Source organism: Clarias gariepinus, chromosome 1 (assembly GCF_024256425.1).
Source record: "Clarias gariepinus isolate MV-2021 ecotype Netherlands chromosome 1, CGAR_prim_01v2, whole genome shotgun sequence".
NCBI classification, from domain to species: domain Eukaryota; kingdom Metazoa; phylum Chordata; class Actinopteri; order Siluriformes; family Clariidae; genus Clarias; species Clarias gariepinus.
The window spans coordinates 45134853-45159223 of record NC_071100.1 but is presented as its reverse complement, the minus strand read 5'-3'; the positions used below and the strand labels follow the sequence as shown (position 1 = coordinate 45159223).

At 38.7% G+C, this 24371-nt stretch overlaps 1 protein-coding gene across 1 annotated transcript in view; it reads right to left on the bottom strand.

Annotated features, from left to right (window-relative positions):
* The window catches only part of LOC128522673 (cadherin-24), an 87551-nt gene that overhangs the window by 10759 nt on the left and 52421 nt on the right, over nt 1–24371 (bottom strand). The window contains exons 5-7 of the mRNA XM_053495623.1: nt 21486–21667; nt 1335–1591; nt 53–189 (exon numbers count right to left, since the gene is read on the bottom strand). Of these exons, the coding sequence (XP_053351598.1) occupies nt 53–189; nt 1335–1591; nt 21486–21667 (576 nt within the window). The remainder of the gene's footprint in view (nt 1–52; nt 190–1334; nt 1592–21485; nt 21668–24371) is intronic.

Below are 24371 nucleotides of genomic sequence, written 5' to 3'. Positions count from 1 at the left end.
CATGAACTAGCACTCTTCAAACAGTCTGTGAGAGATGAAGGCCTGTTATTACCTCTTTGTGTAGCGATGATGGTGATATTGTGCCACTGCTCGTGCTCGCGGTCCAGCTCCGTTGTCGTGGTGATAAGCCCAGTGTCTGGGGTGATGCGGAACAAAGCCTCCGGATCTGACTGAGGATCAATGGAGTACCTGAGAAAGAGAGAAAGAGGCCAAAGGTAGGACAGAGACAGGCAAGGATGGTTAACAAAGAGTGACATTGGGATGCAGAGACTTTAGAAACATATAAGAAGGAGTAAACCAGCATGAGACATCAAAGGGGCAATCAAAGACGGTTTGTTGCAGCTGGCTGCTGTGTTTGCTCAAACCTGAACAACGGATGAAAGTAAGCCAAAAAGCGATGAGCCTTAAACATTACTATCCTGGTACAATCCACATCCCTGAAGCTTTCACTTAACTCGATGCCATAGAGTTCATCTGGAACTTGCAAAAATGTGCAAGCTAAGGCAAATGCGTTAAGGGCAAATGAATCAGAGTAACCTCTCTGGAAGACCGAATGTGATAAGCACTTTGGGTCTCTCAAAACTGAGGACACTGTACTGTCTCTGGCAAAAAATCCAGGTCAGTAGGTGCTTCTATTATACGTAAGGGGAGCTATTAAGTTCAAATCAGTAATAGACGACCTTAGCATAGTAGGCCTTGACAGAAACCCATCTATACATCCATTATCTATACCGCTTATCCTATGTAGGGTCAGGAAACATCACTGGATGGACTGTCAACCCATCATAGGGCACAAGGACACACTCACTCACACACAATCAATCACTATTGGCATTTTGAAAACGGCATTCAACCTAGACCGTATGTCTTTGGACTGTAGAAGGAAACTGGTGTAAGCCATGATTTGAACCCTCAACCCTGGAGTTTTGAGGCGACAGTGCTGGAACAGAAACCTAAAATGGTATTTTGAAACCCACTAAAGAATACCTTAATGGCCTAAACCTTCTCAGTAGTAGATCATAGTGTTCCAGATCAATTCTTGATCGAATTCAAAGTCCCTGATTCTCAAAAACTTTGCATACATGAAACTGAGAAAACTCCCTCGTGCTAAGCTCTCTAAAGAACTACAGTATTATACACACTCAGGTCTCCCACATGTCTGCAGCCAGGAGGATGCACAGGAGGAGGTTGGATAGAAATAGTCAGCTCGTTGGGCTCTGGGTTTCACAGAGCCTAAAGTCAAAGAGTCTTTACTTTTACTGTAAGTTTTCACAATAAAGAGAACTGAAATGCATAAATGGCTGCTTAAGGTCTACCTTAAGTCAGTCCCTTACCTGATGTTGCTGCTGAGTCCTGTGTCCGGGTCAACAGCACTGACCCGTCCAACAGTGCATGCCGGAGGACAGTTCTCAGACACCTCCATGTGGTATCGGGCCCGAGAGAAACGTGGCGGTTCATCTGCATCCAGTACTGCCACTCGGATGGAGGCACGGTCCTTAAAGGGGCCGCGGCGCAGGAAACGAGGATCAACGGTTGGGTTCATCACCTCCACGGAAAAGGAATATGAGCTCCGACTTTCATAGTCAACAGCCTGCATGCAAAATGGATTGGAGAATGAGCATAGAAATATAGAAATGAATGCACTTTGCTCAAAGCACTCCTAGGCCGCATAGCTGGCTGCAAAATCTTACCAGTTCTGACCAAAATTCTAGGAATTACCGTCATCCCTGCCTATTAATGTCAGAATGAGAATCAATCTATTCACATGCTCTTCACAATCCCTGCTGCCTGGTGCTATTCTAGCACTCTGACACTAACAGTGGGAATAAGGGAATGAACTGGACTAGAGGCTATTTAGGAAACTAATAGCCTGCAGCTAAAACTGAGCCTGCTTGTCCGTGTCTGGATGCTCTGATAATGTCGGGAAAACACACAGTGTTCTGTCTGAGGTCCGAGGTGATTTTGCGAGCTTTCTTCAGACACTGACTGGTAAATGATGAGTTGTGCTTTCTCACCATTCCCTAGAGAGCTTTGGAGTTGTCACTACTGCCATACCGTAAAGTGATGCAGTCAATCAGGATGCTTTCTGTAGTACAGAGGTAGACGTTGGGAGGGTGTTAAGGTAAAATATAGGCAACACTGAAATAAACATCTAAGAGGAGTCTACAGTAGTTCTGTATATTGCCAATATAATGGTACATGAATAGTCTTAGCCATGAAGCTCTAATTCACTTGAATAATTTCATTTAACAATATGGCTTTCAACCTCATTAATCAGCAGCTTACAGTATAAAATAACCCCTGTGCCAACACATCCCATCATTTACCTGGTACTAAAGGGGACATTAATTATAATTTAATAAAATGGTATGTGATTTAGGAGACAGTCTTGAAATCAAAATAATTTCTGATGGCTTTATATACGGTATTTCGATCAAATACGCACCAGTTGCATGGGCACTCTGGAGCTCCCACAGTCCTATTATTCCTCTTTTATGAGGTCATATAAGGGGGGAAAATCTAATTGGCTTGTCTAAACCCTGGCCAATACAAACCTGATGGAATAACATAGATTTGACATGCACGTGGAGATCCATTTGCATATCTAATATATACTGTAGATTTTGTATAATAGGTCATCTTTAAAATGTCCAGGATATGCAGATTACCTATTTTGGCATCTTATAGCTTTTTCGGTGGAAAAAGAGTTGATTGAAAAAAGTCAAAATCAAAACAGCTCTGCTTACTCAGCACAATTCCTATTGTTTCAAACAAAACTACTTAAAACATTGTGCTTGGCTTAAAAAAATTATATAAAAAAAGCTGGTGTGCCTACCATGTTTTCTGGGGAAAGGAGAATATATTGCAGCAAGGAAAATGCTGAGGCAGTGTTTTGACATTGGTAAGATATACAGCTCTAGCTATGTTGTTGCGCGAGTAAATATAGCCATAATTCTTTTTCGTCTTTATCTGTAGGGGAAGCAGTACAGTGCTGCCGCTAGGACGTACAGTATAATCAGCTGGCATGTTGAAGTGTAAACCCACCGTACATCCAAGATCAATTTAAACAATTAACGGTGAGTATCTATGATTGAAAACAATGAAAGTTCCGCTAGATTACGTTATTTTATACAATATGCATACTAAGACTTTGTTGCTCGGCCCTGCTGGTGGGTGTGGCTCAGAAGTTGCTCATTCACTTAGACACAGAAACGGCGTGTTTGGGACAGGAGTGAAACAGATGGAGTTTAGGTTATAAAAAAAGGCATTTCAGGGTTATTTCAGCTGGACTAATACCCTAGATACTTTGAGGTCATGAGCTCTGACACATTAACTTTAATGTTAACACACGTCGGTAAAGAAAAAGGAAAATATGGGACCATTAAACTAGGATAAATTCCTGTTTAAATGAAAATACTGTATCTTGATGCTTTAGTGTGTATCACGTTAAAACAATTGTTTCCATAGAGCCTGTAACGCTTTATGATTTCTGCTCTTTTAGTAGCTTATATCCTAAAATAAAAAGCGAAAAAAAAGCTTCAATCATAAAAATTTACATTCATTATAGGCATAGTGCCCATAACTGAGCCATAACATTTTTTTTTGCCATTTCATTATCATAAAATCTAAAAACTAAGTGATCCCTTTCCAAAAGATCGAGCCTGAGTAAATCTCTCTACTGATTACGCTTTGAATGTAAGTACAGAGTTTGGACTTGCACCAGGAGTACTCTGTGTGTTTGTTTGCGTGTGTGTGCATTGCATGTGTGCATGTGTGTGTGTAAGTGGATGGCGAAAATTGCTGCGTTTGGAGCTCTGGCTGAAAAGAATGGCACAGTATGAACTCTGAACCATGTAGGTGAGCTCCACTTCTATTGCCTTACTCCAGCAAGCTGCCAACTTCCTTATACTTACTCCGAGGTAGCTCTGTAGCACATGCACACAAACACATACATATACACAAACACGCACACACACACACCCACACACACACAGTGTCCTCCACGGGATTGGTGTGTTTGGCGGAACAGACGGACGCACAGAGGGAAAATGAGCTGAATTAAACCGGCCTGACCGGACACAAACTTGGCATCTTATAGCTGTCCTACTGTCTGCACACACATACTCACACACAAACAAACATGCACAAATTCACATACATGTGTGCTGGGCATACAAATAAGAATGCTCGATTTGGAATTAACAAATCATTATTTGATCTCCTGTACATAGACACAAATACGGATACGAATATATCTGTATAGGAGCAATTTTACTTTTTATAATAATCTGTGTTCATTGCTGCTAACACCGTTCATTTTTTCATCTTTAATAACTGCCTGGTCAGGGTCACGGTGGTTTAATTAGCGCAACAAGTTTGTTTATATATCACGAAGCTAAGCCAAGTAAATTAATTAAACCTGCAGCTGGGTTTAATGGAAAATAATAAGCGTGCATGTGGGATTATAAAAACAGCCTCATGCATACTGAAAGTCAACTTTTTACCGCGGAAAACCAGGCTCAGAGGACTCCGGTTTCTACCAGTGTTTTTAGGATAATCATTTTATTATTTATTTAAAAAATGAAACGGAATAATAAAACGCACTTCTGGTAACATCCTCCTCAGGTATTTGGAGCGTTAAACCGATCCGGATCCAGGTAGTGCGCAGTTCCTCGCCTAACTTGCACATACACTGCACACACTAATTTACTTTCAGGTAATTGCAAAGCCATGTGTTGCAGTAACGAATGCGGTAAACAAGACAGAGTGAATGATTAAACAGCACTTAGCAGAACAAAGGTAATTTAAACGTATTGGTGGTGAAAAATAGACAGTGTAGCAACAATCTGTTTGGGGAGGAGAGATGTCAAATACACTGTGAATACACACTCATCACCATCTTCCTCCCCGTACACCTCCAAGTCCCTACTCCTTTCTCTGTCTGTGTGTTTCTCCTACTCTATTATAGTCTCTACTTTAATCCCAGTCTATAACAGCTTAAGAACACACTTATCAGTCTCTCTTGAGCATGTTTACGGATCAGACACTTATTTATCGGCCTCTCTCTCTCTCTCTCTTTCTCACATATCCTGCTCTACATTCCCTACTGCCCTACAAGTGTCTGAACGACTCTCCAGTGAAATGCCAAGTGTAATTAATTAAGCATTTTAACCACATTATTATCAGACCCCAGGCTTCGAGAATATATCCTTCCATCTCTAACCCTCATAGATAATGTTTAATGTGTGTCTATGTATTAAGCTTGCATTAATAATGCCATGCCCCAGTCTGGATCCCACATATCCATATCAGTAGCACGGAGCAGAAGATAATCAGAAGGGTTTCAACAGTTTGTGATATTTTCTAAGGACTTGAGTTGACGCCAAAATATATCTACAATTTATTCACCGTATTTGAAACAGAATGATCCTGACCAGGCAGTTACTAAGAATGAATATGGCAGCGGTAAAGACTTTCCTTGTATTCATGTTAGTTGGTCTTTCTTTTGTCTTTCAAAATCTGCAACCAGCCTTGATGTGTCCTTTTGATGTTTTGGCTTTAAATATTTCCAGTGGTGCACAAGTCAAGGGTGTACTTTCACTGTCCTGTAGATACAAGATACTGTAGATAACCCTTACATACATATATATACAGTATATAATATATATATATATATATATATATATATATATATATATATATATATATGAATGGGACCATATGCTGCAATGCAGACAAAAACATTATATTCATACTGATAATTGTTTTATTAAAACATTATTGAAACTTATTTAATAAAATATATAAAATTTATTCAAATTAAACTGATAAATGCCAAACTTACTTTACATTCTGTACAAATTTCATTACCAATAAAGAACTAAAATACAATATACAGAATTTTTTTTTATTTATTTTTTATTAAGAAGTAAAGCAATGAGATAATGTTTGTGTTGATTTCTGTATACACTTATCATTTAAGGCCAAACCTGTTTTTCATTTAACATATATATCTAAATGATCAACACTTTTTCATGGCCAACTCAATTAAGCCCGCATTAATGTAGATCCTGATGAAAACATAATTTCCCACACATGTCTCACCACACATGCAAATGCAAATGTTTAAGTGTCCAGTGTGTTAAAGAAACGTGCAGGCCTCGGTGTCAAGTCAGCAAAAAACACTTTATCCATAATTCATCCAGACCTTTAGGTGGCGCACCACCTACTTTGCCTGCCGCAGATCAAATGAAGAAGAAGACGAAGAAGACAAAGTGGCCAGTGAAGGTGGGTTTTACTTTTTGTGCTGAAAATTAAGTGCGTAGTTATTATTGACAAGAAGTCAGAATGTAAAAAAAAAAAAAAAACTGATAGAATGTTAAAAAATGTTAAAGGTAAAATCACAGAGTATGTGGTGATAAAAACATGTATATTTTAGCTGAAAATTACACAGCTTACATTTGTTCTTAAATTGGAAAAGAATTAAAATTCTACCTGTGGGTGGTTTAGCAATTAGCATGTGGATTAGCATGTGGATTAGCATGTCTAGGTAACTAACACTACTGAGCTTGAAAGTTGTTGTTTTGTTTTATATTTGTTTATATATATATATATAACCATTCCACAAACGTATTGGTCTTTATTTATATATACATATATTTTACTTTAACTGGGTCCTTTTCGGAAGCATGCTACTTCAGAAACCTTTGAAGAGAACTAGAATCTTAACAGCGAAACTGCAGGAGAATGTTCCGGAGTCTCCATCAGAACCACATCATCAGTCAGGTAAGCAGCAGCAACCTTCAGACAGTTGGAAATAGAGTAGCTAAATGATGTTTAGGTAAATCTCAAATGTTTTAATAATTTTTTTGTTTGTTTGTTCCATTAGATACTAAGCAGCTTCAGGGGTTTTAGACTTTAAACAAACTTGTTGGACAAGAGAAGACTGATGTAGCCGGTGAGGAAAAACCTTTCCAGCCCTGTTCCTGTATCTCTTACATACTGTACAGCAAGCGATCAATTTTCCCTTTAAACAATTTTCAGATCCTTTTTGACTGATTTTTTTTTCACTGGAAGATTGTCACAATGCTGTGGACTTTGTGTAACTCCTGTATAAATCATACTTTGAGTTGAACAGTGTGACACTTAATATCTTTGTCATGTTGTGTGGCATTTTTTTATTATTTAGTGTCTTGATTTGCCAGATTTTGCTGTTGCTTGTTATATTGTGTGAATTTAATATTTATTACACAATAAAAACTAGTTTGCACTAAATATAAACTAAAGCCCAATCCCAATTCTACCCCTTACCCCTTCCCCTTACCCCTACCCCTCCAACCAAAAGAGAAATGAGACACCCCTACCCCTTCACGTGAACGCGCCAAACGGAGGGGTAGGGCTAAGTGTAGGGGTAAGGGGTAGAATTGGGATTCACCTTAATTTTCATTTATGTATTTATTTGTACGTATGGGCTCGGTTTACACATTACTGGTAATAGTAAACTGTGATATGTATAATACTGTTAACCTGCTGGTGTTAATGTTGTGGTAGACAGAGGTCAGTACTGGTCTCAGGTGGTGTTTGTTGTGGCTCATGACTGTATGCTGTTAATTGAGGATTTTTGATATATTCAATAAAACTATATTTCTCATTTGTGTTTTATGCATCTCATTTATATCTGTCTTTAATCTCATTATGGTCTTGTACAGTATATGGCTCATTTGCATAAGAATATTATAAAGAAATAGATCTATTTAATCAAATTAAATATATATTATGAATTATATTGTTAAATATAAAATTACATACATAAAATATATTTAAATATATTTTTCATTATATGAAAAGTGACAGTTCCTTATGTATGTTTCAATATATTGTAATATATTAATACAATATATTATTTACTATACTGTGAAAATATTTAGGTCAGAACACCAAATCATTCAATATATTGACAGTTAATATGTAAAGAAATATTTTTTCTTTAAGTAAGGAAAGGGTCATATAAAGGTATATCATGGAACACAAAAAAGAGACATAAAAGTCAATTAGGATACCTGAAATTAATTAATGCCAGTTGTAGGTCACCAAACGGAAGCACCGTCAATCAGAGAAATACTCTGCAGGAAGCTTGAAAGGCGTCGCAAAGTAACGCGGGTAACCATTAAAGATAACGTGTTAAACTGCCAATTTTACAAAATGAAGCTGCAATCAACCACAAAAAAAAAATGAATAGAGTTTAAATTAAATAATGACTCTTGTGTGAGAACAAGTAAACATTTGATTAGCCTACGGAGGTTTTTTATTTTTAAGTTAAAAAAACTTTTTTGTGCAAAATGAGCTTCTCATAAACATGCAATTAAACCTGATTAATTTTTTTCCATATTTGATTGTGACTTTTATACAGTATTATTCAGAAAACATCAATTTACCAATGTCCTTTTTTATGTATTTAAATTAATCTTGTAAATCTTGTAAATACTGACATGAATACATTTTTGTACGAAAAAATCAGGTAAAGCATGTTGGAAATTATTATTTTTTATTATTATTATATTATAAGTAGGGGCCCCTGAGGTTGTCGTTACTTTTATTGTTGCATTTTTCAAAGATGCAAAAACTGTGGCGAAAAAATTGGATTCCCTCTGTGACACTTATGCTCTTACTTTTTCTAAAGGATCTGACCGACAGTTTTCCCAAAATTCTGATTCAAAACCGGAGACGAAGCTTATGTCAAAAATTTCCACCAGGTTTCCTAAGTGCAATGGAATGGAAAAAAAAAACGCACTTCTCCAGATCCATAGTTTACCTGTTTTTAGTGAATTCAGTGATTTAGTCTGATCGGGAAACGAGACAGGACATGTCGAAGGGTTCGAAGCACTCTACTACTTTGGTAAAAATCACCACTAAGTCACCCCTTCAAAAATGGTCCTAAAAGCGGTGCAAAAATCACTTCATAAACTTTAACGGTGTTTGTAGAGTGGACACACACTGCAAAAAAAAAAATGCTTTTGGACCACTTGGGGAAAAACTGCAATCCTGTGGTCAATTTTTGAAATACAAATATAAAAAATTGACATCCCACAAGCTGAAGCATCCTCTCTCAATCAATTTAGGAACCAAATCTCTGGCACATACAGTTCCTCTGATATAAGTAAAAGTTTCACCGGCGTGCCATTGGCTTTTATGGTTTCCGCTGCAGCGAACAACTATTTTGAAAATCTCTACAACTTTAGCAAACTTGGATAAAATGAGGTATAATATGTGAGCTTTAAGTAAAACAGTTATTTTATAACTACTGTATATAAACAATAAACTACATGTTTGTATGGCTGTCTGACTCCGAGCCTCTCCGTCTAAATCTCCAGGATCTACGTGTGCTCACTCTGGCTGAGCCTCTGAGACGCGTGTTTGCTCAAACAGCTCAAGTGATTCTCAAGGTTTTATACTTCAAATCATCTCTCTATCTCTCCAGTGACAGAACCATGTCACACGGCTGCCGCTGCCTATTGTTAGAGTCAAACTATATGAAAAAATAGTTCAAATCTTGTTTCAAAAATTGTAACAAGGGCGACACGTGATGTGATGTGTCAGATGTGAGGTAACCTGGGGCGGAGTCAGCGTTACATGTTTATTGGGGATGAGGTCAGGGGGACATATGAGACGAAACAAGCCCAACAAGCATGTTTGGGTTTTTATACCGTAAAACATCTATTTTTAGGTTTGTACTTTACGTAACACACAGGTCTAATTTCACACAGCCTGGTACGTCTGGTCATGACGCTCTCCAGAAGGACATGCACTGAAGACATTTATAGAAAATCCCACACTGTACCCTCTTGCGCTTCTGCCAAGATCATTCCCTGCTTCGTCTCACACTTTCGAGCTTATGGAAATCATCATGGCGCCCAGTTTGTGTCCGTCGCTACACGCTGTCATGTTCGTTGTCCGCTCCACGCCCATGGCTCTTATACCTTGCTTTCTGCCTGGCATGTTTTTTCACCTTCCACCCCCTACCATTCTCTGATCTTTTTTTTTCCTTTGCCCTCTCTATGTCTCCCTCTTTCTCCCTCTCCCTCTCTCAGAGAGAAGATTAGAACAATCTCTCTTCACATTGCAAAGGCAAACACCCATAATCCTGCCACGGCTGCAGGTTTATGGCCTCGGATTAGCCACTCCTTTACAAATAGAGCATGCGGTGAAGGAGAAGCGTAATCATTATTCCGTGACTGGGGACCAGTTACTCCTTGTAGCTCATAAAAAGTTAACTTTTTAGCTATTTTTCGCCACTGAATCTTAGCGACCATGAGTTGAACCCATCTCAGGCTTTTGTAGTTCAAATTTTACACAGATTTGTTGCTGATACGGTCTGAGAAATTGGGTTGAACATATGATTTCAGCCCAAAATTAGCAAATACAGTCGTACCAAGCATTATGAATGGCCCACCTTGAGAATTTTTACCTTGAGAACTGAAATTTTGCAAGAAATTTGTCTCGGGATACGAAGCATTTTCGGCGACCAAACTGAACGCCGGCTAAGTTGCGCGTACCTTCGGGAGCTGATTGAAAAAACTGTTTGCATCAGTGGAAAGCCAAGTGGAGCAGGTTTGGATTTATTTTTTTTTTTTTTGCATTTTGTGCAAGATTTAGTGAAGACATAGCCCCATGGGTCCCAGGAATGTTAGCAAGGACGGTAGCAAATATACAGTAAAAGGGTGCCACTGTCAGTTTTGCTTTCAAAGCAGCCGGTGCCAAGAGGAATCATAAAGGAATCATAAATTATGGACAAGTGAGGTTCAATGTCTATTTATTTCATATTTTACTTTATTTACATGTCTTTCTAAAATATTTTTATTGTTTTGATCTTTTAAAAATATGATTATAGTGTTGAAAAATAATAATATTGGTAATGTGTTTGGGGTGGAGGGGAACGGGATATTTGCATTTCCATTCTTTTTATGGATGAAAATAATTTTTCCTATAAAAAAAATATTTCACAATACAAATTTTTGTCTCCAGAATTAATTCAATTTATAAGACGAGGTACTGTACAAAAAAAAAGAAAAGCAGTTCTAATGGTATGAGGTCATTAAGGTCATTCTAAAGCTTTATTAGTTTGATTGACTATTTTAGAGAATGAAAGGTTGTACTTTCAAAGTGACCTCTTGAATCAATATCACAATATCACTGAAGCACCATTGCCTTGGTTGGAGGTTCAAATCTCACATTCGGTCAGTGCTTCTTCAGGGTGCTCTGGTTCCTTCTTAAAGACATGCATTTCCAGATTGCCAGTAGAGTATGATTGGGTTTGTGAGAGAGTGTACGATTGTGTCCTCTGATGAGTTTTCTCCCACGTCCAGGGTGTACCTGTCTTGTGCCCTAAGTTCCCCGAAATACGTAGACTCCAGGCTATATAAATAACCTTCCACACAAGTAAAGATGATGGACGGATAGATCGAAAGAGACGTGATCCTAACTGGGAATACTGGGATAAAGAACTGGCGCAGAAATGACCCCGAGAGAGAACGCTATCTGGCGAAGAGAAAATTTGGTTGACACAACTTCCTGTTGAACATGTGACTTGTGGAATATTTGATATACTCTATAGAAGTGAATGGGATCAATGATTAGAAGAATTAGACACATTCTCTAATCAACTGTAACTGATGACTTGTAAGAAGATCAAAGCTTTTAATCAAGGATTTAAAGTATGATAATATTCCAAAAAATATGTGTGAATAAAAAAAAAAAAAGTTCCTTAATGCCACTAATGAAGTCATACACATACTGTCGGTTGTCACGAAGGCCAAGTTTGAACAAGTTCAGGCAAAAAACAAGACTTATAAAGGCTATGGTTTTGTCATCCACTAGGTGGCAGCGTCAAGAAGCTGACTTTGGTTTAGACAGGAAGAAATAAAAAAAAATAAAAAAAAGTCATTTTAAATATGTAAAACCTGCACGTCAGTTGATGACAGCACTCGCGTTATACCGAGGCACCCCGGTGTTACAGATGTGGACTTACATCTGGAGCTGAAACTGTTTATCTGCAGACTGCGAAGCAGAGCTATTGTACTGGTGCTGAAACACACACACACACACACACACACTGACTCAGACTTCTTGCAATCAGCATTTAATCAGAGAAACATACCACCCATAGACACACACAATTACACACACACACACATACACAGAATGGTGACACACACCTACAATTACACACATCACACACACACTGTATAATTACGATTCCGGATATTCGTTTTGTGTTGACAATGTTGGGAACAACGCAGTGAAGAGTATCCACATCTGGTGTTTTTATTATTATTTTTATTTTATTTTTTTCTGTTTCTTAGAGGACGCCACGCGACCACTCAAGGTCACTAGAGTTGTTTAGTGGAGTTAATGAACCAGGTCTGAAACTCCAGCTGACTGGTTTTAGATCTCAAATAACAAATACTGCCCGAGCACTGAACGCTCTGTAGATCGAGCGCAGAGAGAGAGAGAGAGAGAGAGAGAGAGAGAGAGAGAGAGAGAGAGAGAGAGAGAGGGATGACTGAACGCTTTATTCAAGCACTCAGAGCCAAGATTTACATGGAGGTCGCATCTGCACAGCTAGTAGATAGCACAGCGGTAATATCCCCAGCCTCCCTGGCAACAGCGTGGCCACACACATACATACAGTACCCATACACACACACACACACACACACAAACACACTATTTAAATTTTAAATTCATCCTTCATTTTAGAACTCTCACGGCTATTCTGACACAAGTATCCAATTTTTCAAAGTCATTAACAAAAATAATTAAATGTAAACAGAATTAAATAGTCTCATTAGAGATTAAATTCAGGGTTAACGGAAAGTGTGTGTGTGTGTGTGTGTGTGTGTGTGTGTGTGTAAGGCAACAAATATCTAACAGTCCTGACCTTGATGGTTGAAGTAAACTAAAAGACATCTTAAGAGTTTTTAAGAATTTCGAGAGAAATCGCTCCTACTGGAACTCTCTCTCTCTCTCTCTCTCTCTCTCTCTCTCTCTTTATTCAGTCCGTCTCCTCTCTACTTGTGTCTCATATCCCTCTATCTTTTTTCCCTGTCTCCCTTCATCTCTCCTTTTCTCTCTGTCACTTCATCTCCGCTCATTCTCCTCTTCGTCTCTCTTTCTTCCATATTTCTTTACTTGTCTCATTCTTTCTCACTTACTCTCTCTTTCTCTTTTTCAGTTTCTTTCTCCCACCTCCTTTCTCTCATTCTCTATCTACTTCTCATCTCTTTCCCGCCTATCAATTATTCACACTGCTGATCTCTCTCTGTCTCGCTCTTTCTCAATCCACTCTCTTTCTCACGTAATCCATTTCTCTCACCATTTGTCTGGATCTCTCAACTGGTCTCCTACTTTCTCCACCCCCCTCTCTCCATCTCTCTCTCTCTCTCTCTCTCTCTCTCACCCTATCCTCTCCTTGTCTCTTTCTGTCTACCTCTTTGTTGTTTTTCATTTTCTCCTTACATCACGTATCTCTCTCTCTTTCTCCTTTAGTCTTTTGCTCTGTCTCCATCTCTCGCTCTTGCTCTCTCAGTCTCTCCCTTCATCATGCGTACCTCTCGCTATGTGGCTCAGTTTTCTTTCTCTTTATCCATCTGTTCTTTCTATTTCACTCTATCCGTATGTCCATACTGCCCTCCCCCTTCTCTAGTTTTCAATGGGTGAGTCTGTCTCTCTTTACTGTATTTCAGTCTGTCTCCTCTCTTTTTCTTCTTGCGTCCTTCTCCATCTCTCCCTGAGCCTCCTTTTTCTCTGTCACTATTCCTCTGTTCATTTCTCTCTTCCTCTCTTTCTCTTTACTTATCCAGTTCGTTCTCACTCACTCTCTCTCTCTCTCTCTCTCTCACTCTATTCTATTTATTTCTTGGTCTCTTTTTCAGTTTCTTGACCCCAAACTTTTTCTCCCACGTCTTTCTCTTGTCCTCTACCTTCTTTTCATCTGTTTCCCACCTACCAATTATTCACTATGCTGATCTCTCTCTCTCTCTCTCTCTCTCTATGTCTTTCTGTCTCTCAATCCACTCTCTTTCTTACTTTTCTCCCACCGTTTCTCTATCACCATTTGCATTCAAGCACCTTTCTCCTTCAGTCTGTCTCCTTCTCTGTCTCTCTTGCTCCTCGTCTCTCCCTCCATCATCACTCAATCTCTCAGTCTTCTTTCTCATTCTCCATCTGTTTATTTTATTTCTCTCTCTTTCTCTCCCTCTCTCTCTCTCTCTCTGCAATCACAGACGTCTATAGAAACCTCCATAAACCCCAGAAAATAAACAGACATCTTTTTTTGTTTGTTTTTATTCAATAATAAATCTGTTTTATGTCATTTTATGTCTTAGCCTTTTTTTCCTTTGTTTCTTTTCTTTTTTTTTTTTTTTGTTGTTGTTTTTGTTTTACTAGCGGTGCCGTGGATTGTCTTCAAACCTCTTTCAACCTCTTAAAACCTCATTTTCACTTCCTCCCACTATGCTCTCCACTCCTCGCGCTCTTTATACGTTCTTTACACCTTTTTTCTTTTAAACAAACACAAATTTTTTTCTCTCTCTTTCCATCCTCTCTCTCTCTCTCTCTCTCCATCCTTATTTTTAGTATCACTGTACTTCAGAGCTGAATTCTGAAAGTCAGAGCGATGAGTGCAAGAATCGAAAAATAGGCCAGTCTAGTTTTTCTTTCTTTCCTTTTTTCATTCCTTCTTTCTTTAGCAGGAATGTTGGCTGAAATGACTCAGTATTTGGATCTTATTGCATTTACAGATAGACTCTGGGTCCGAGGAGAGTCATGAGAATAGTTCATCTGTTTACCCATAATTCCACAAGCTTGTACGCCTGGCTGTTGAGGCACAGAAGAATTGATCTTCCTCCACACAGCGATGAAATACTCACTCTTTCTCTCTATCTCTTATTCACTAATTCTGTCTTTTACAACGGCTTTGGGGCTTCGGCTACAGTCGCATTGACAACGAGCAGAATTCAAGATTTATAGACAGAACAACACCATTTATCTTTTGTTTAACCATCCTTTGTTCTCGTGAGCGTTTTCATTAAGGTGTGGCAGAAGCGATGTTTGATTTTCTGGTAATCCATAATCGAGGGTCATAACCAGGAAATAGAACAATATGTCTTTCTCTTGTAGTTTGTCTCTAGTGGTCTCAATGAGATCTTGGGGTCACCCAAAAAACATGGATTACAACAGTATATAATATATTGGTTTAGTAAATACCACGAGGGTAAGTAAAGAATTATCCACACTCTGTCTATAGAATAAAGAAAACTGTTAACTTTCAGAAAAGACAAATACAGTGGAACCTCGGATTACGAGCTTAATTCGTTCCGGAAGCGGGCTCGTATTCCAAAACACTCGTAAACCAAATTTAATTTTTCCATAGGAAATAATGGAAACTTAAATTATTCGTTCTACAGCCCAAAAAAATATATATATATAATTAATACAAAATATAAAGTAATAATGAAACAAATTAACCCGTACTTTACCATAAAAAAATGTAAAAATAAATCCCGACAGATAAGTGTTTTTGTTTGTGCACGCAGGGTGTGTGTGTGTAAAATGTGCGTGCACACACACACACACACACACACACACACATTAACGGATAGACCGTTTTTAAAACCGTTTAAAAATTAGCAAGGAACATTCCTAGTCACACTCGCGTGAGCGCATACTAACAGGATCACTACTGTAAAGTAAAACAACAACAACAACAACAAAAAACAAATTAAACAGCTCCTCACCTTTGAAAACAATCGCGACAGAGAAGAGTTTGTGTGTTTGTTTGGCAACCTGAGAGGAGGGGGGCTGAAGGGGGGCTCGCTCGCGTTTACAGCCCCCTTCTCTCAGGTTGCCAAACAAACACACAAACTCTCTGCCTTACACAGACACAAACACACACGCACACTCAAAAACACTGCAAGCACTAAGACCCAGCAGGGGAGACGATAGGTCTCGGCTTTACAGCTCCCCTTCTCTCAGGTTGCCAAACAAACACACAAACTCTTCTCTGTCGCGACTGTTTTTTTTTTTAGGTGAGGAGCTGTTTAATTAGTTTTTGTTGTTGTTGTTGTTGTTGTTTTACTTTACAGTAGTGATCCCGTTAGTATGCGCTCAATCAAGTGTGACTAGCGATGTTCCTTGCTAATTTTTAACGGGTTTTAACAGCGGTCTTTCCTTAATGTGTGTGTGTGCGCACGCACATTACACACCCAGCAGGGAAGACGATTACCTACAATTCCGCTGCAAGAGAGAGAAAAACCGTTGGCTCACTTGTGATGACGTGACGCTCGGTGTTAAAACAAGAAGCGCATGTGTGAAACATGATACTCGGTGCTCGTAAAGTAAGACAATGCTCGTTATTCAAGTAAAAAATTATTAAAAATTGTTGCTCGTCTTGTGGAACACTCGTAAACCGTGTTACTTGTAATCCGAGGTTCCACTGTACATCATTTTTTTACATAATCTTCTTGCTTTTCAACACACTTTGTCCGTCTGTCAACAAGCTTTCGTATTCCCACATAACAAAAAGCTGCGAGTCACAAATGCACCGCTGTCTTCAGTTCTTCATCAGAAGTAAATCCTCATCCTCGTAGGGCTGCTTTCAGGGGACCAAACAGCTGAGAGTCCGATGAAGCAGAATCAGGATTATAGGGAGGGCATTTTAAAACCTAAAAACAAAGTTTTTGTAGAGTGTGGACAGAAGTGTGCGGACATGCATCGTAGCAGTCCTCTTCGTTATTCTAAAGGGTTCAGAAACTACTGACGTGTGTATAAGTCGTGAATAAATGTGATTTGATTAACTGACGAGACGGATGCTGTCATTCCTAAAGAGATTAACATTATGCAGATAAACAGTCTTTTGTAATATTAACACTTTCTTGATTAAATATATATGTAGATTACTTAGAAATGACCACCAGTGTGTAATATTAATAGTACTGTATGTCGTCCTTTATAACAATTAATAAAATTGATGCCAGAGTTCCACGTTGTGGATGGATGGGTAATTTTACATGTCCACTTTTGTCGTATTGATGAACCCTTGTTCACTAGTCCCCTATACCAGTTACCAGTTCCCTGGTAGTTTCGCTCCCTACAGTTTGGAATCTCACTTAATACAGATGAATACACTTTGCAGTCCACTTCACAAGAAGCTACTAGCCAATCAGAAAGCAGCCTTAGTCAGAGGAAACATTTACGCTAATTGTTTGGATTTGTCACTGTATTGTCTGGTAGAAAATCACAATACCAAGTCTGTAACCTAAACACACAAGTGTAGGTTAAGCCTTCGCAAAGAGGAATAGAAACAGCAGCCAATAAAGATGAGACATGGAACATGTAGGTGAACACATTAGATGATTAATTAATCAATGTCATGAAAATTAAACCAAACCACAAGTCATAATATAAGGAAAAGCTCAGGGAGTGGATTAGAAGGAATTTATAATAGTTTGTGCTCTTCAGTTCTTTTTTCATACTTCGGTAATAATTATTCCAGGTCTCTATTCTCATTTATCATGTCTCAAACCTTAATTTAATAAACCTTGGCATACGAATATCCCATGCCTTATGAATTCTCACATTAAAAACTGAAAATTTGCAGGAATATTGCCTCGCTTTATGAAACATTTTCAGCATTCGAGCGAACGAACCGCAGTGATAATTTGTGTGCACTGTACAGTATGTCCGGCAAAACTTGTTTGCGTTAATGCAAAGCCAGGCAAAGTAAGGTTACATTTTCTTCCTGTGTTTTTTTTTTTGTTGTTTGTTTGTTTGTTTCGCATTTTATGCAAGATTTAATAAAGAATGTTAACAAGAACGTCAGGAAGAAGAAAAGGGAGCCACATTCTGTTTCGTTTTTAAAGCAGCCGGTGCCTTTAAGGAATGATAAATTACGGTTAAGTGAGGTTTAATGTCTATTTCATATTTTACTTCATTTACACGTCTTATCTAATTGTTGTTGTTTTTTTTATATGATTATACTGTTAGAAATTGGTAACATTTTTGAGTGGCTGGAATGTCTCATCTGCATTTATGGCATTTGCCAGACGCCCTTAACCAGAGTGTCTTACATTTTATCTCTTTTCTGAGCAGTTGAGAGTTAAGGGCCTTGCTTAAGGGCCCTACAGTGGCAATTTGGTGGTCCTGGGGTTTGAACCTGGGACATTCTGATCACAAGTCCAGTGCCTTTACCTACTGATCCACCCGTGCCTTGTCTTCTTGCATTAAAAAAGCATTTCAAAAACCACTGTATTAATCCTAATTTATCAACATTTTGTTAAAAACATGGTTCTTTTGTAGAGTATGCCAAACAAAACATAACATTTTCACTGAATCTAATAAAAGTTTTTAGAAATGCTGATCTTCTTTTTACATATATTGATGAATAACAATCACCAATAAGTTACCGAGTGCAGGTAAATGGCTTTCTCATCTTTTTTTTTTCTCATGTTTCAGTGAAAGTTATTCAGTCTCACAAGCGTGACAGTGCCTGAAAAGGTTAAAATCAAGAGATGAATTACAGAAAAGGTGAATACGATGTGAGTTACAGTAAGTGACGTGAACATAAAAAGGTGTGACATAAAATCAGATGAGGAAAAAAAAAAAGGTCTAGACAGTATCCAGCTGATCACAGACGCCGGGCACGTCACACAGGGGCCGCTGTTATTTTAAAAATGTTTGAAGTGTCTCGGGCGGACATGCCCAAGTGTTGCACAGCATTAAAAAAGTTTCTCTTGCAAACAGAAATGATTTATAAGCCAGCTTTCATCCTCTGAAGAAATAACAACATTCTGTTCTTCAACATGCTTTGCCTTACTGCAGGATTTTCTTGAATATAAATGTTTTCTTGTGTATAAATAAATCCATTTGATTCCAGCTTGATGAATGAAGCCCGATAAATGAAAGTAAACATTTGATGATGTATCAAATTCACCTGAAAACCTGATGTAACTAAAATGCATTAAAATATATCAAATATATGGCAATATTATAATATATATTCTAGTAAATCTTGATTAAGTGGTGATTAAAGCACTGGAGGCATGCTGTTAAAAATGCTGGGGAAAAAAAAGCTTTGGAACATCTGAGGGCAATTTAGTTCCTGTTATCACTTACAGACTAGCAGTTATAAACAGTCAATTTTATTTTTCTTCAAACCTTTAACATCCTTCTGAAGAAAAATATATATATATTTTTTTTCTTTCTATTTTCTCCTTGAGGTAATAAAAAACTATTTATATATATATATATATATATATATATATATATATATATATATATATATATATATATATATATATATATATATATATTATTTTTTTTATTTATTTATTTTTTTAATGCACTGCACTTCAGTATAGACCTCTTCCAAACGGTTGAGATGTCACTTTATGGTAAAGGTATTGATGTATTTACAAATACCAAAAAAAACAACAACACTAAGGCATATTATTTAAAGACAGTGGCATCTAGTGAATTTGTTTTTGTATAGCATAGATCAATTGAGTGGTAAGGAAGGTTTCATTTGGTTAAGTTCATTTGGTTCAAATGCACTTAAGCATAAAAATATTGAGCTTGTATTAGCTCACTGTAGCTTTCAAGTCATAGTAAAATACTCTCTCAGTCTATCTATCTATCTATCTATCTATCTATCTATCTATCTATCTATCTATCTATCTATCTATCTATCTAATATTGTGAATGTTGCCACCTGTACAAAAAAAATGTACTCTACCAAAAAGCTGAAAAGCACATTAAAGAATTAGGCTTATAAGATATACAGTATAAAGAACAACGTAATGTAAAATGTAAAAGTTCTATTCTGATGACTCGGTAGTGCTGTGGACAACCTACAGTTACACTGACACTGGAGACTCCTCCATAAATATTAAAATAACAATAACCATAATAACATGTCTTTTTCACAACATCAACAAATACACTACCGTTCAAAAGTTTTAGAACACTTGCAAATTTCTTTGTTTTTGTTTAGTGATTTACTTTCTACATTCTACAACAATACTGGGGATTTCAAAACCATATGGAATTAGGTAATTACATAACAACAAGAAAAACAACAGTTAGTTGTTATTTTAAGACACAGAGGTCAGCCTTTCTGTAATAGTTCTTGCAAGAACAGTACTGTCAAGTGCATTTGCAAAATCCGTCAAGCACCATAATGAAACTGTCTCTCATGAAGGCCGTCCCAGGAGGGCGAGACCAAAACCTACCTCTGCCACAGACGAGAAGTTCATTTAGAGTTATCAGCCTGAAAAATGACCAATTAACAGCACCTCAGATTAGAGGCGTTATGAAGTCTTTACAGAGCAGAAGTAGCAGAAACATCTCACCATTAACTGTTCAAAGGAGATTAATGCATTTTTTTGGACGCCTTCAGCATTCCTTTACAATGTAGAAAGAAATAAAAATCAGGAACCATCATGGAGTTAGAAAGTGACCCCAAACTTATATGCTTTGCTAGTTAACAACACAAGCATCCACCCTACAACTTCCTGTAAATAAGTTATGAGAACATTATGACAACAAGGTCATCATGTGTTTTTAGAAACCGAATGAAAGCCTTCTGACCAATCAAATTTAAGAATTCAACAGCACTATGCTTTAAAATATTTTATGACAAATGCTGGCTGTGATTTAAGCCAGATAACAAATCAGAATGGAGAGGAAAAAATAGACCCACACCGGTCCCAGGTGATCACTTAAACCAAGCGGTTCACACAGTAAAGTCGAGGTTTTCGATTAGTCTTATTTGTAAATTTACAAGAAAGCACAAGAAGAATACGATTGTATTTTTTCTTCTTAAAATTACAAGACAGCGACTTCCTTACTGATTTACAAATAAATCTGTTCGTATCCAGCTTGATAAATGAGGCACACTGTCTGCATACACATTTAAAGAGAAGTTATAGAAGTGTGTGTGTGTGTGAATGTTATGAATCTATAAAAAAAAAAACCTCTATCAATACAAAGAAGGAAAAGATTGGTTAGAGCGATGTCTCGTTAGCTGTACACGTGTAAACCCGACACATCATGCCTCATCATACTCCATCTTTGATGCCAATGCCTGGCCCACACCCTCCAACATGCTCACTTACATACACACACACACACACACACACACACACATATGCCCAAATTTCTCACAGATTGAGAAAGAGCTGATTCAACTGCTCTGACTCAGAGTCAACACAGCACTCAATGCCTCGCTAACTTTTTATAGAAGATTTCTTTTCTTCTTTTATTCATTTTCTCACGACACCTGGCACAGCAAGTGGATGACCTGCTCCTCCTACACCTTGCCATCACCTGCCGCGTGATGTACTTTTTGTCTCCGAATTCTCTTTCTCTACTGTAAGTCACTCAGTATTTTGATATTTCTTCTATTTTTCTACGTCTTTAACTGATCTTACCTTAGTCAGAGTAATGATGGCCTCCTGGTTTACCCCGGTAATACTAAAGGTGTCTCCTGTCTCCCCTTCCAGGATGGTATATTCCAGCTTGGCGTTCTCTCCCAGGTCGGCGTCTGTTGCCGAGATCCGGCCCACCTCCGCCCCTGGCGCCGCCAACTCCGACACGGAGAACAGCCAGGAGCCTGAGAAGAGGAAAGGCAGACCTTCTTAAAGCACAATACACAGGATTAGAGATAAATAGATCTGAGATATACATTGGGCTGGCATTTACCATCAGGGTCATTTTGAAGGTGTGCAATCACTGAGAGCAGCCCATCTGTTATCCTGCATCACTAAACAACAGCTACTTTTATTATGGGCTGGCGACTAGAAAGTGCAATGTGTGAGTACTAAAGCAGAGGGGCATAAACAGAAGCGTTTGGATATTTGCTAACTAAATTTGGACACTCTAAATGAATAAATCAAAAATTTATGCTTACAGTTTTCTGAGATACTTAAGGGCCGGTATTGGAACATCATCAAGAAGAAGGTTGAACAATCAACAGTGCTCGTTACAGTGAGATGCTTATAAAAGAGCTGAAGCCTAAATTTCGATTAAACGCGGAGGACTGCTATCCAAGGGCGTCATGATTTTGCATGTCGATGCACTTTCGCACACTTCTGCCCACATTGTTGACACTTTGCAAAAACTTCTTTGTAAGGTTTTAAAGCATCCCCCCTTAAATCATTTTTGCCTTACCCTTGTTTACACAGTATATACTGTATTGTCATCATGGCTTGTTTAGTGAGGGGTGTGAGCCTAAATCTTTTTTCGCCCCTCAGCAGATGTGTGAAGATGTGGGGCCGCTAAATCAGGCACAGCTGGCTGGAGATAATTGTTGAAAATGGATCGGACAATTATCGCGGTGGACATTAAACTTGAGAGTGGAATGTGGGTGGGGCGGTGCCATGTGCCTAAGAGACTTCAAAGGCGGATGCACTGAACATTGCAGTTTGATTATGGGGCTAAGACCCTTTTTCTCATCCGGGATCGCCGCTGCAGTTACCCAAGGAGCAACAGCTGATGCTGGCTGTGATCGCGTTAGACACTCATTTGCAGCCACGCCCAAGAAGGGCTGAGCAGGGCCAGTTGGCCATGAATGCGAGAGCCATGTTGAGAAGCTGGCAGTAGCCGCTGCCCACATGTGTCCACTCTGCCTGCCACCACCACTTGCCATTGGAGTGTCCACATGCCAGCTGGGCACTGCTTCTGGACCTGCACGTGCACATCCTTACTTCCTTCCTTCCTCCTTAAGCCCCTGTCCTACATACAGCCTAATGCAGATCTAGAAAAAAACCAATCAGAATCAAGACTTCAACAGAGCTGTGCTATCAGATATCATCATTTATGAAGGTAGCATGTACAACATGTACAAAAGATATACCACAGACGCGCCTTTTCCATGCTGAGATTGGTGTACAACTGTGATAAATTCTTATGGCTAATTTAATCAGAAGTCATAACACATAACTCATAAACCCTTTCTAAATAGTTTGGGAACATTCACGCGCTGATTTACATCTCCCAGTGCTATGGTGAGGGCATCTGGATGCTTTTATCGCTGTTGGTGTACACAGTCCATGATGAGCGCGACAGCTTCTGCCACTTTACTGCGAGGAAGGACATAAACAACAAACAACAGAATGCAGCTACAGACAGCAGATGAAACGGCTTCAGTGTCACGCTCAGAATTTCAACAATTCTATTCCGTATCCTCTCTTTACATAAAATTATAGTGTCTGCAACGCTGGTTACTGATTCCCAAACAAGCCTTGAACTGGCATTTCTGTCGGCTCACAAAAGCATAAATCTCTCAGTTTCACACACATAGAATCTGGCACAGGAAGGATGCTTTTTGAAACACGCACACATGGAGGAAAAAAAAACAGTACCATGTTGTTGTTAATCGAGCGTAGGCTGGTAGAGATTATAGCTGGAAGTGGGGATCCAGTGTACTTTCGCCACAGGTGTCCTCAGATTCCGCCCTCGTACCTTGTTTCTCTGCATCATATCCTTTCTCAGTAGACCCGGAGTATGCAAGCCATAAAGTAGGATGGTTCTTTATATTCCAAGCAAGCACAGAAGGTCAGAATGTCTTGACATCGTTTCTCAGTTGGCAAGTTGTAGCACGAACGTAGCTCATTCTCGAAAACAATTTGCAGCTCAACCTCAATAAAAGCAGTGCGAGATATTCTTTTAAACAACTACCTTCTTAAAATGCATTTCAGTTGGCCTCCAGTCAGCTCCTACTAGAGCTGCATCAGTCACATCCAACTAGACAGTGACCGGGCGCTGACCTAGACCAGGTGGAGGGATTATATCTATCCCCCAGGAGGAGCTGGAATCTGTAGCTGGTGATACCGTACCTAAGTCTGGGTTGACCTTCTCTGCCTGCTGTCACTATGACCCCCAACCAGGAAAAGCAGAAGGAAAATGAATGAACGACTGAAATATCCACGTAAAGAGTTTAAGCAACAATTATGAAAACAGATGCACAGGCATAGTTCCCAGCAGAGCAGCGGACTCCCAGCGTGCTGTTTCTACACATGACACTGCGTCAAAGCAGCATTCTCGTGATGGATTTAACGCCTTAATGTCATTGCTGAGTTGTGAATAGTGATGCGCACAAGTGTGTGTATTTTTAATCTCATTTTAGCCTACCCCTGCAGGTATTTTTGCACCTGATGGCGTATATTATAATACATTCTGTTAGGTCTATTTCCCAGAAATACACTGCCTGTCCAAAATACTGTATGAATAGAAAGTCGCCATTTCAGAAGGGTCAAATTAAAGGCCTGCATCAAGTCCCGAAAACAATTAAGGAGATTTGAAACGACTGGAATTGG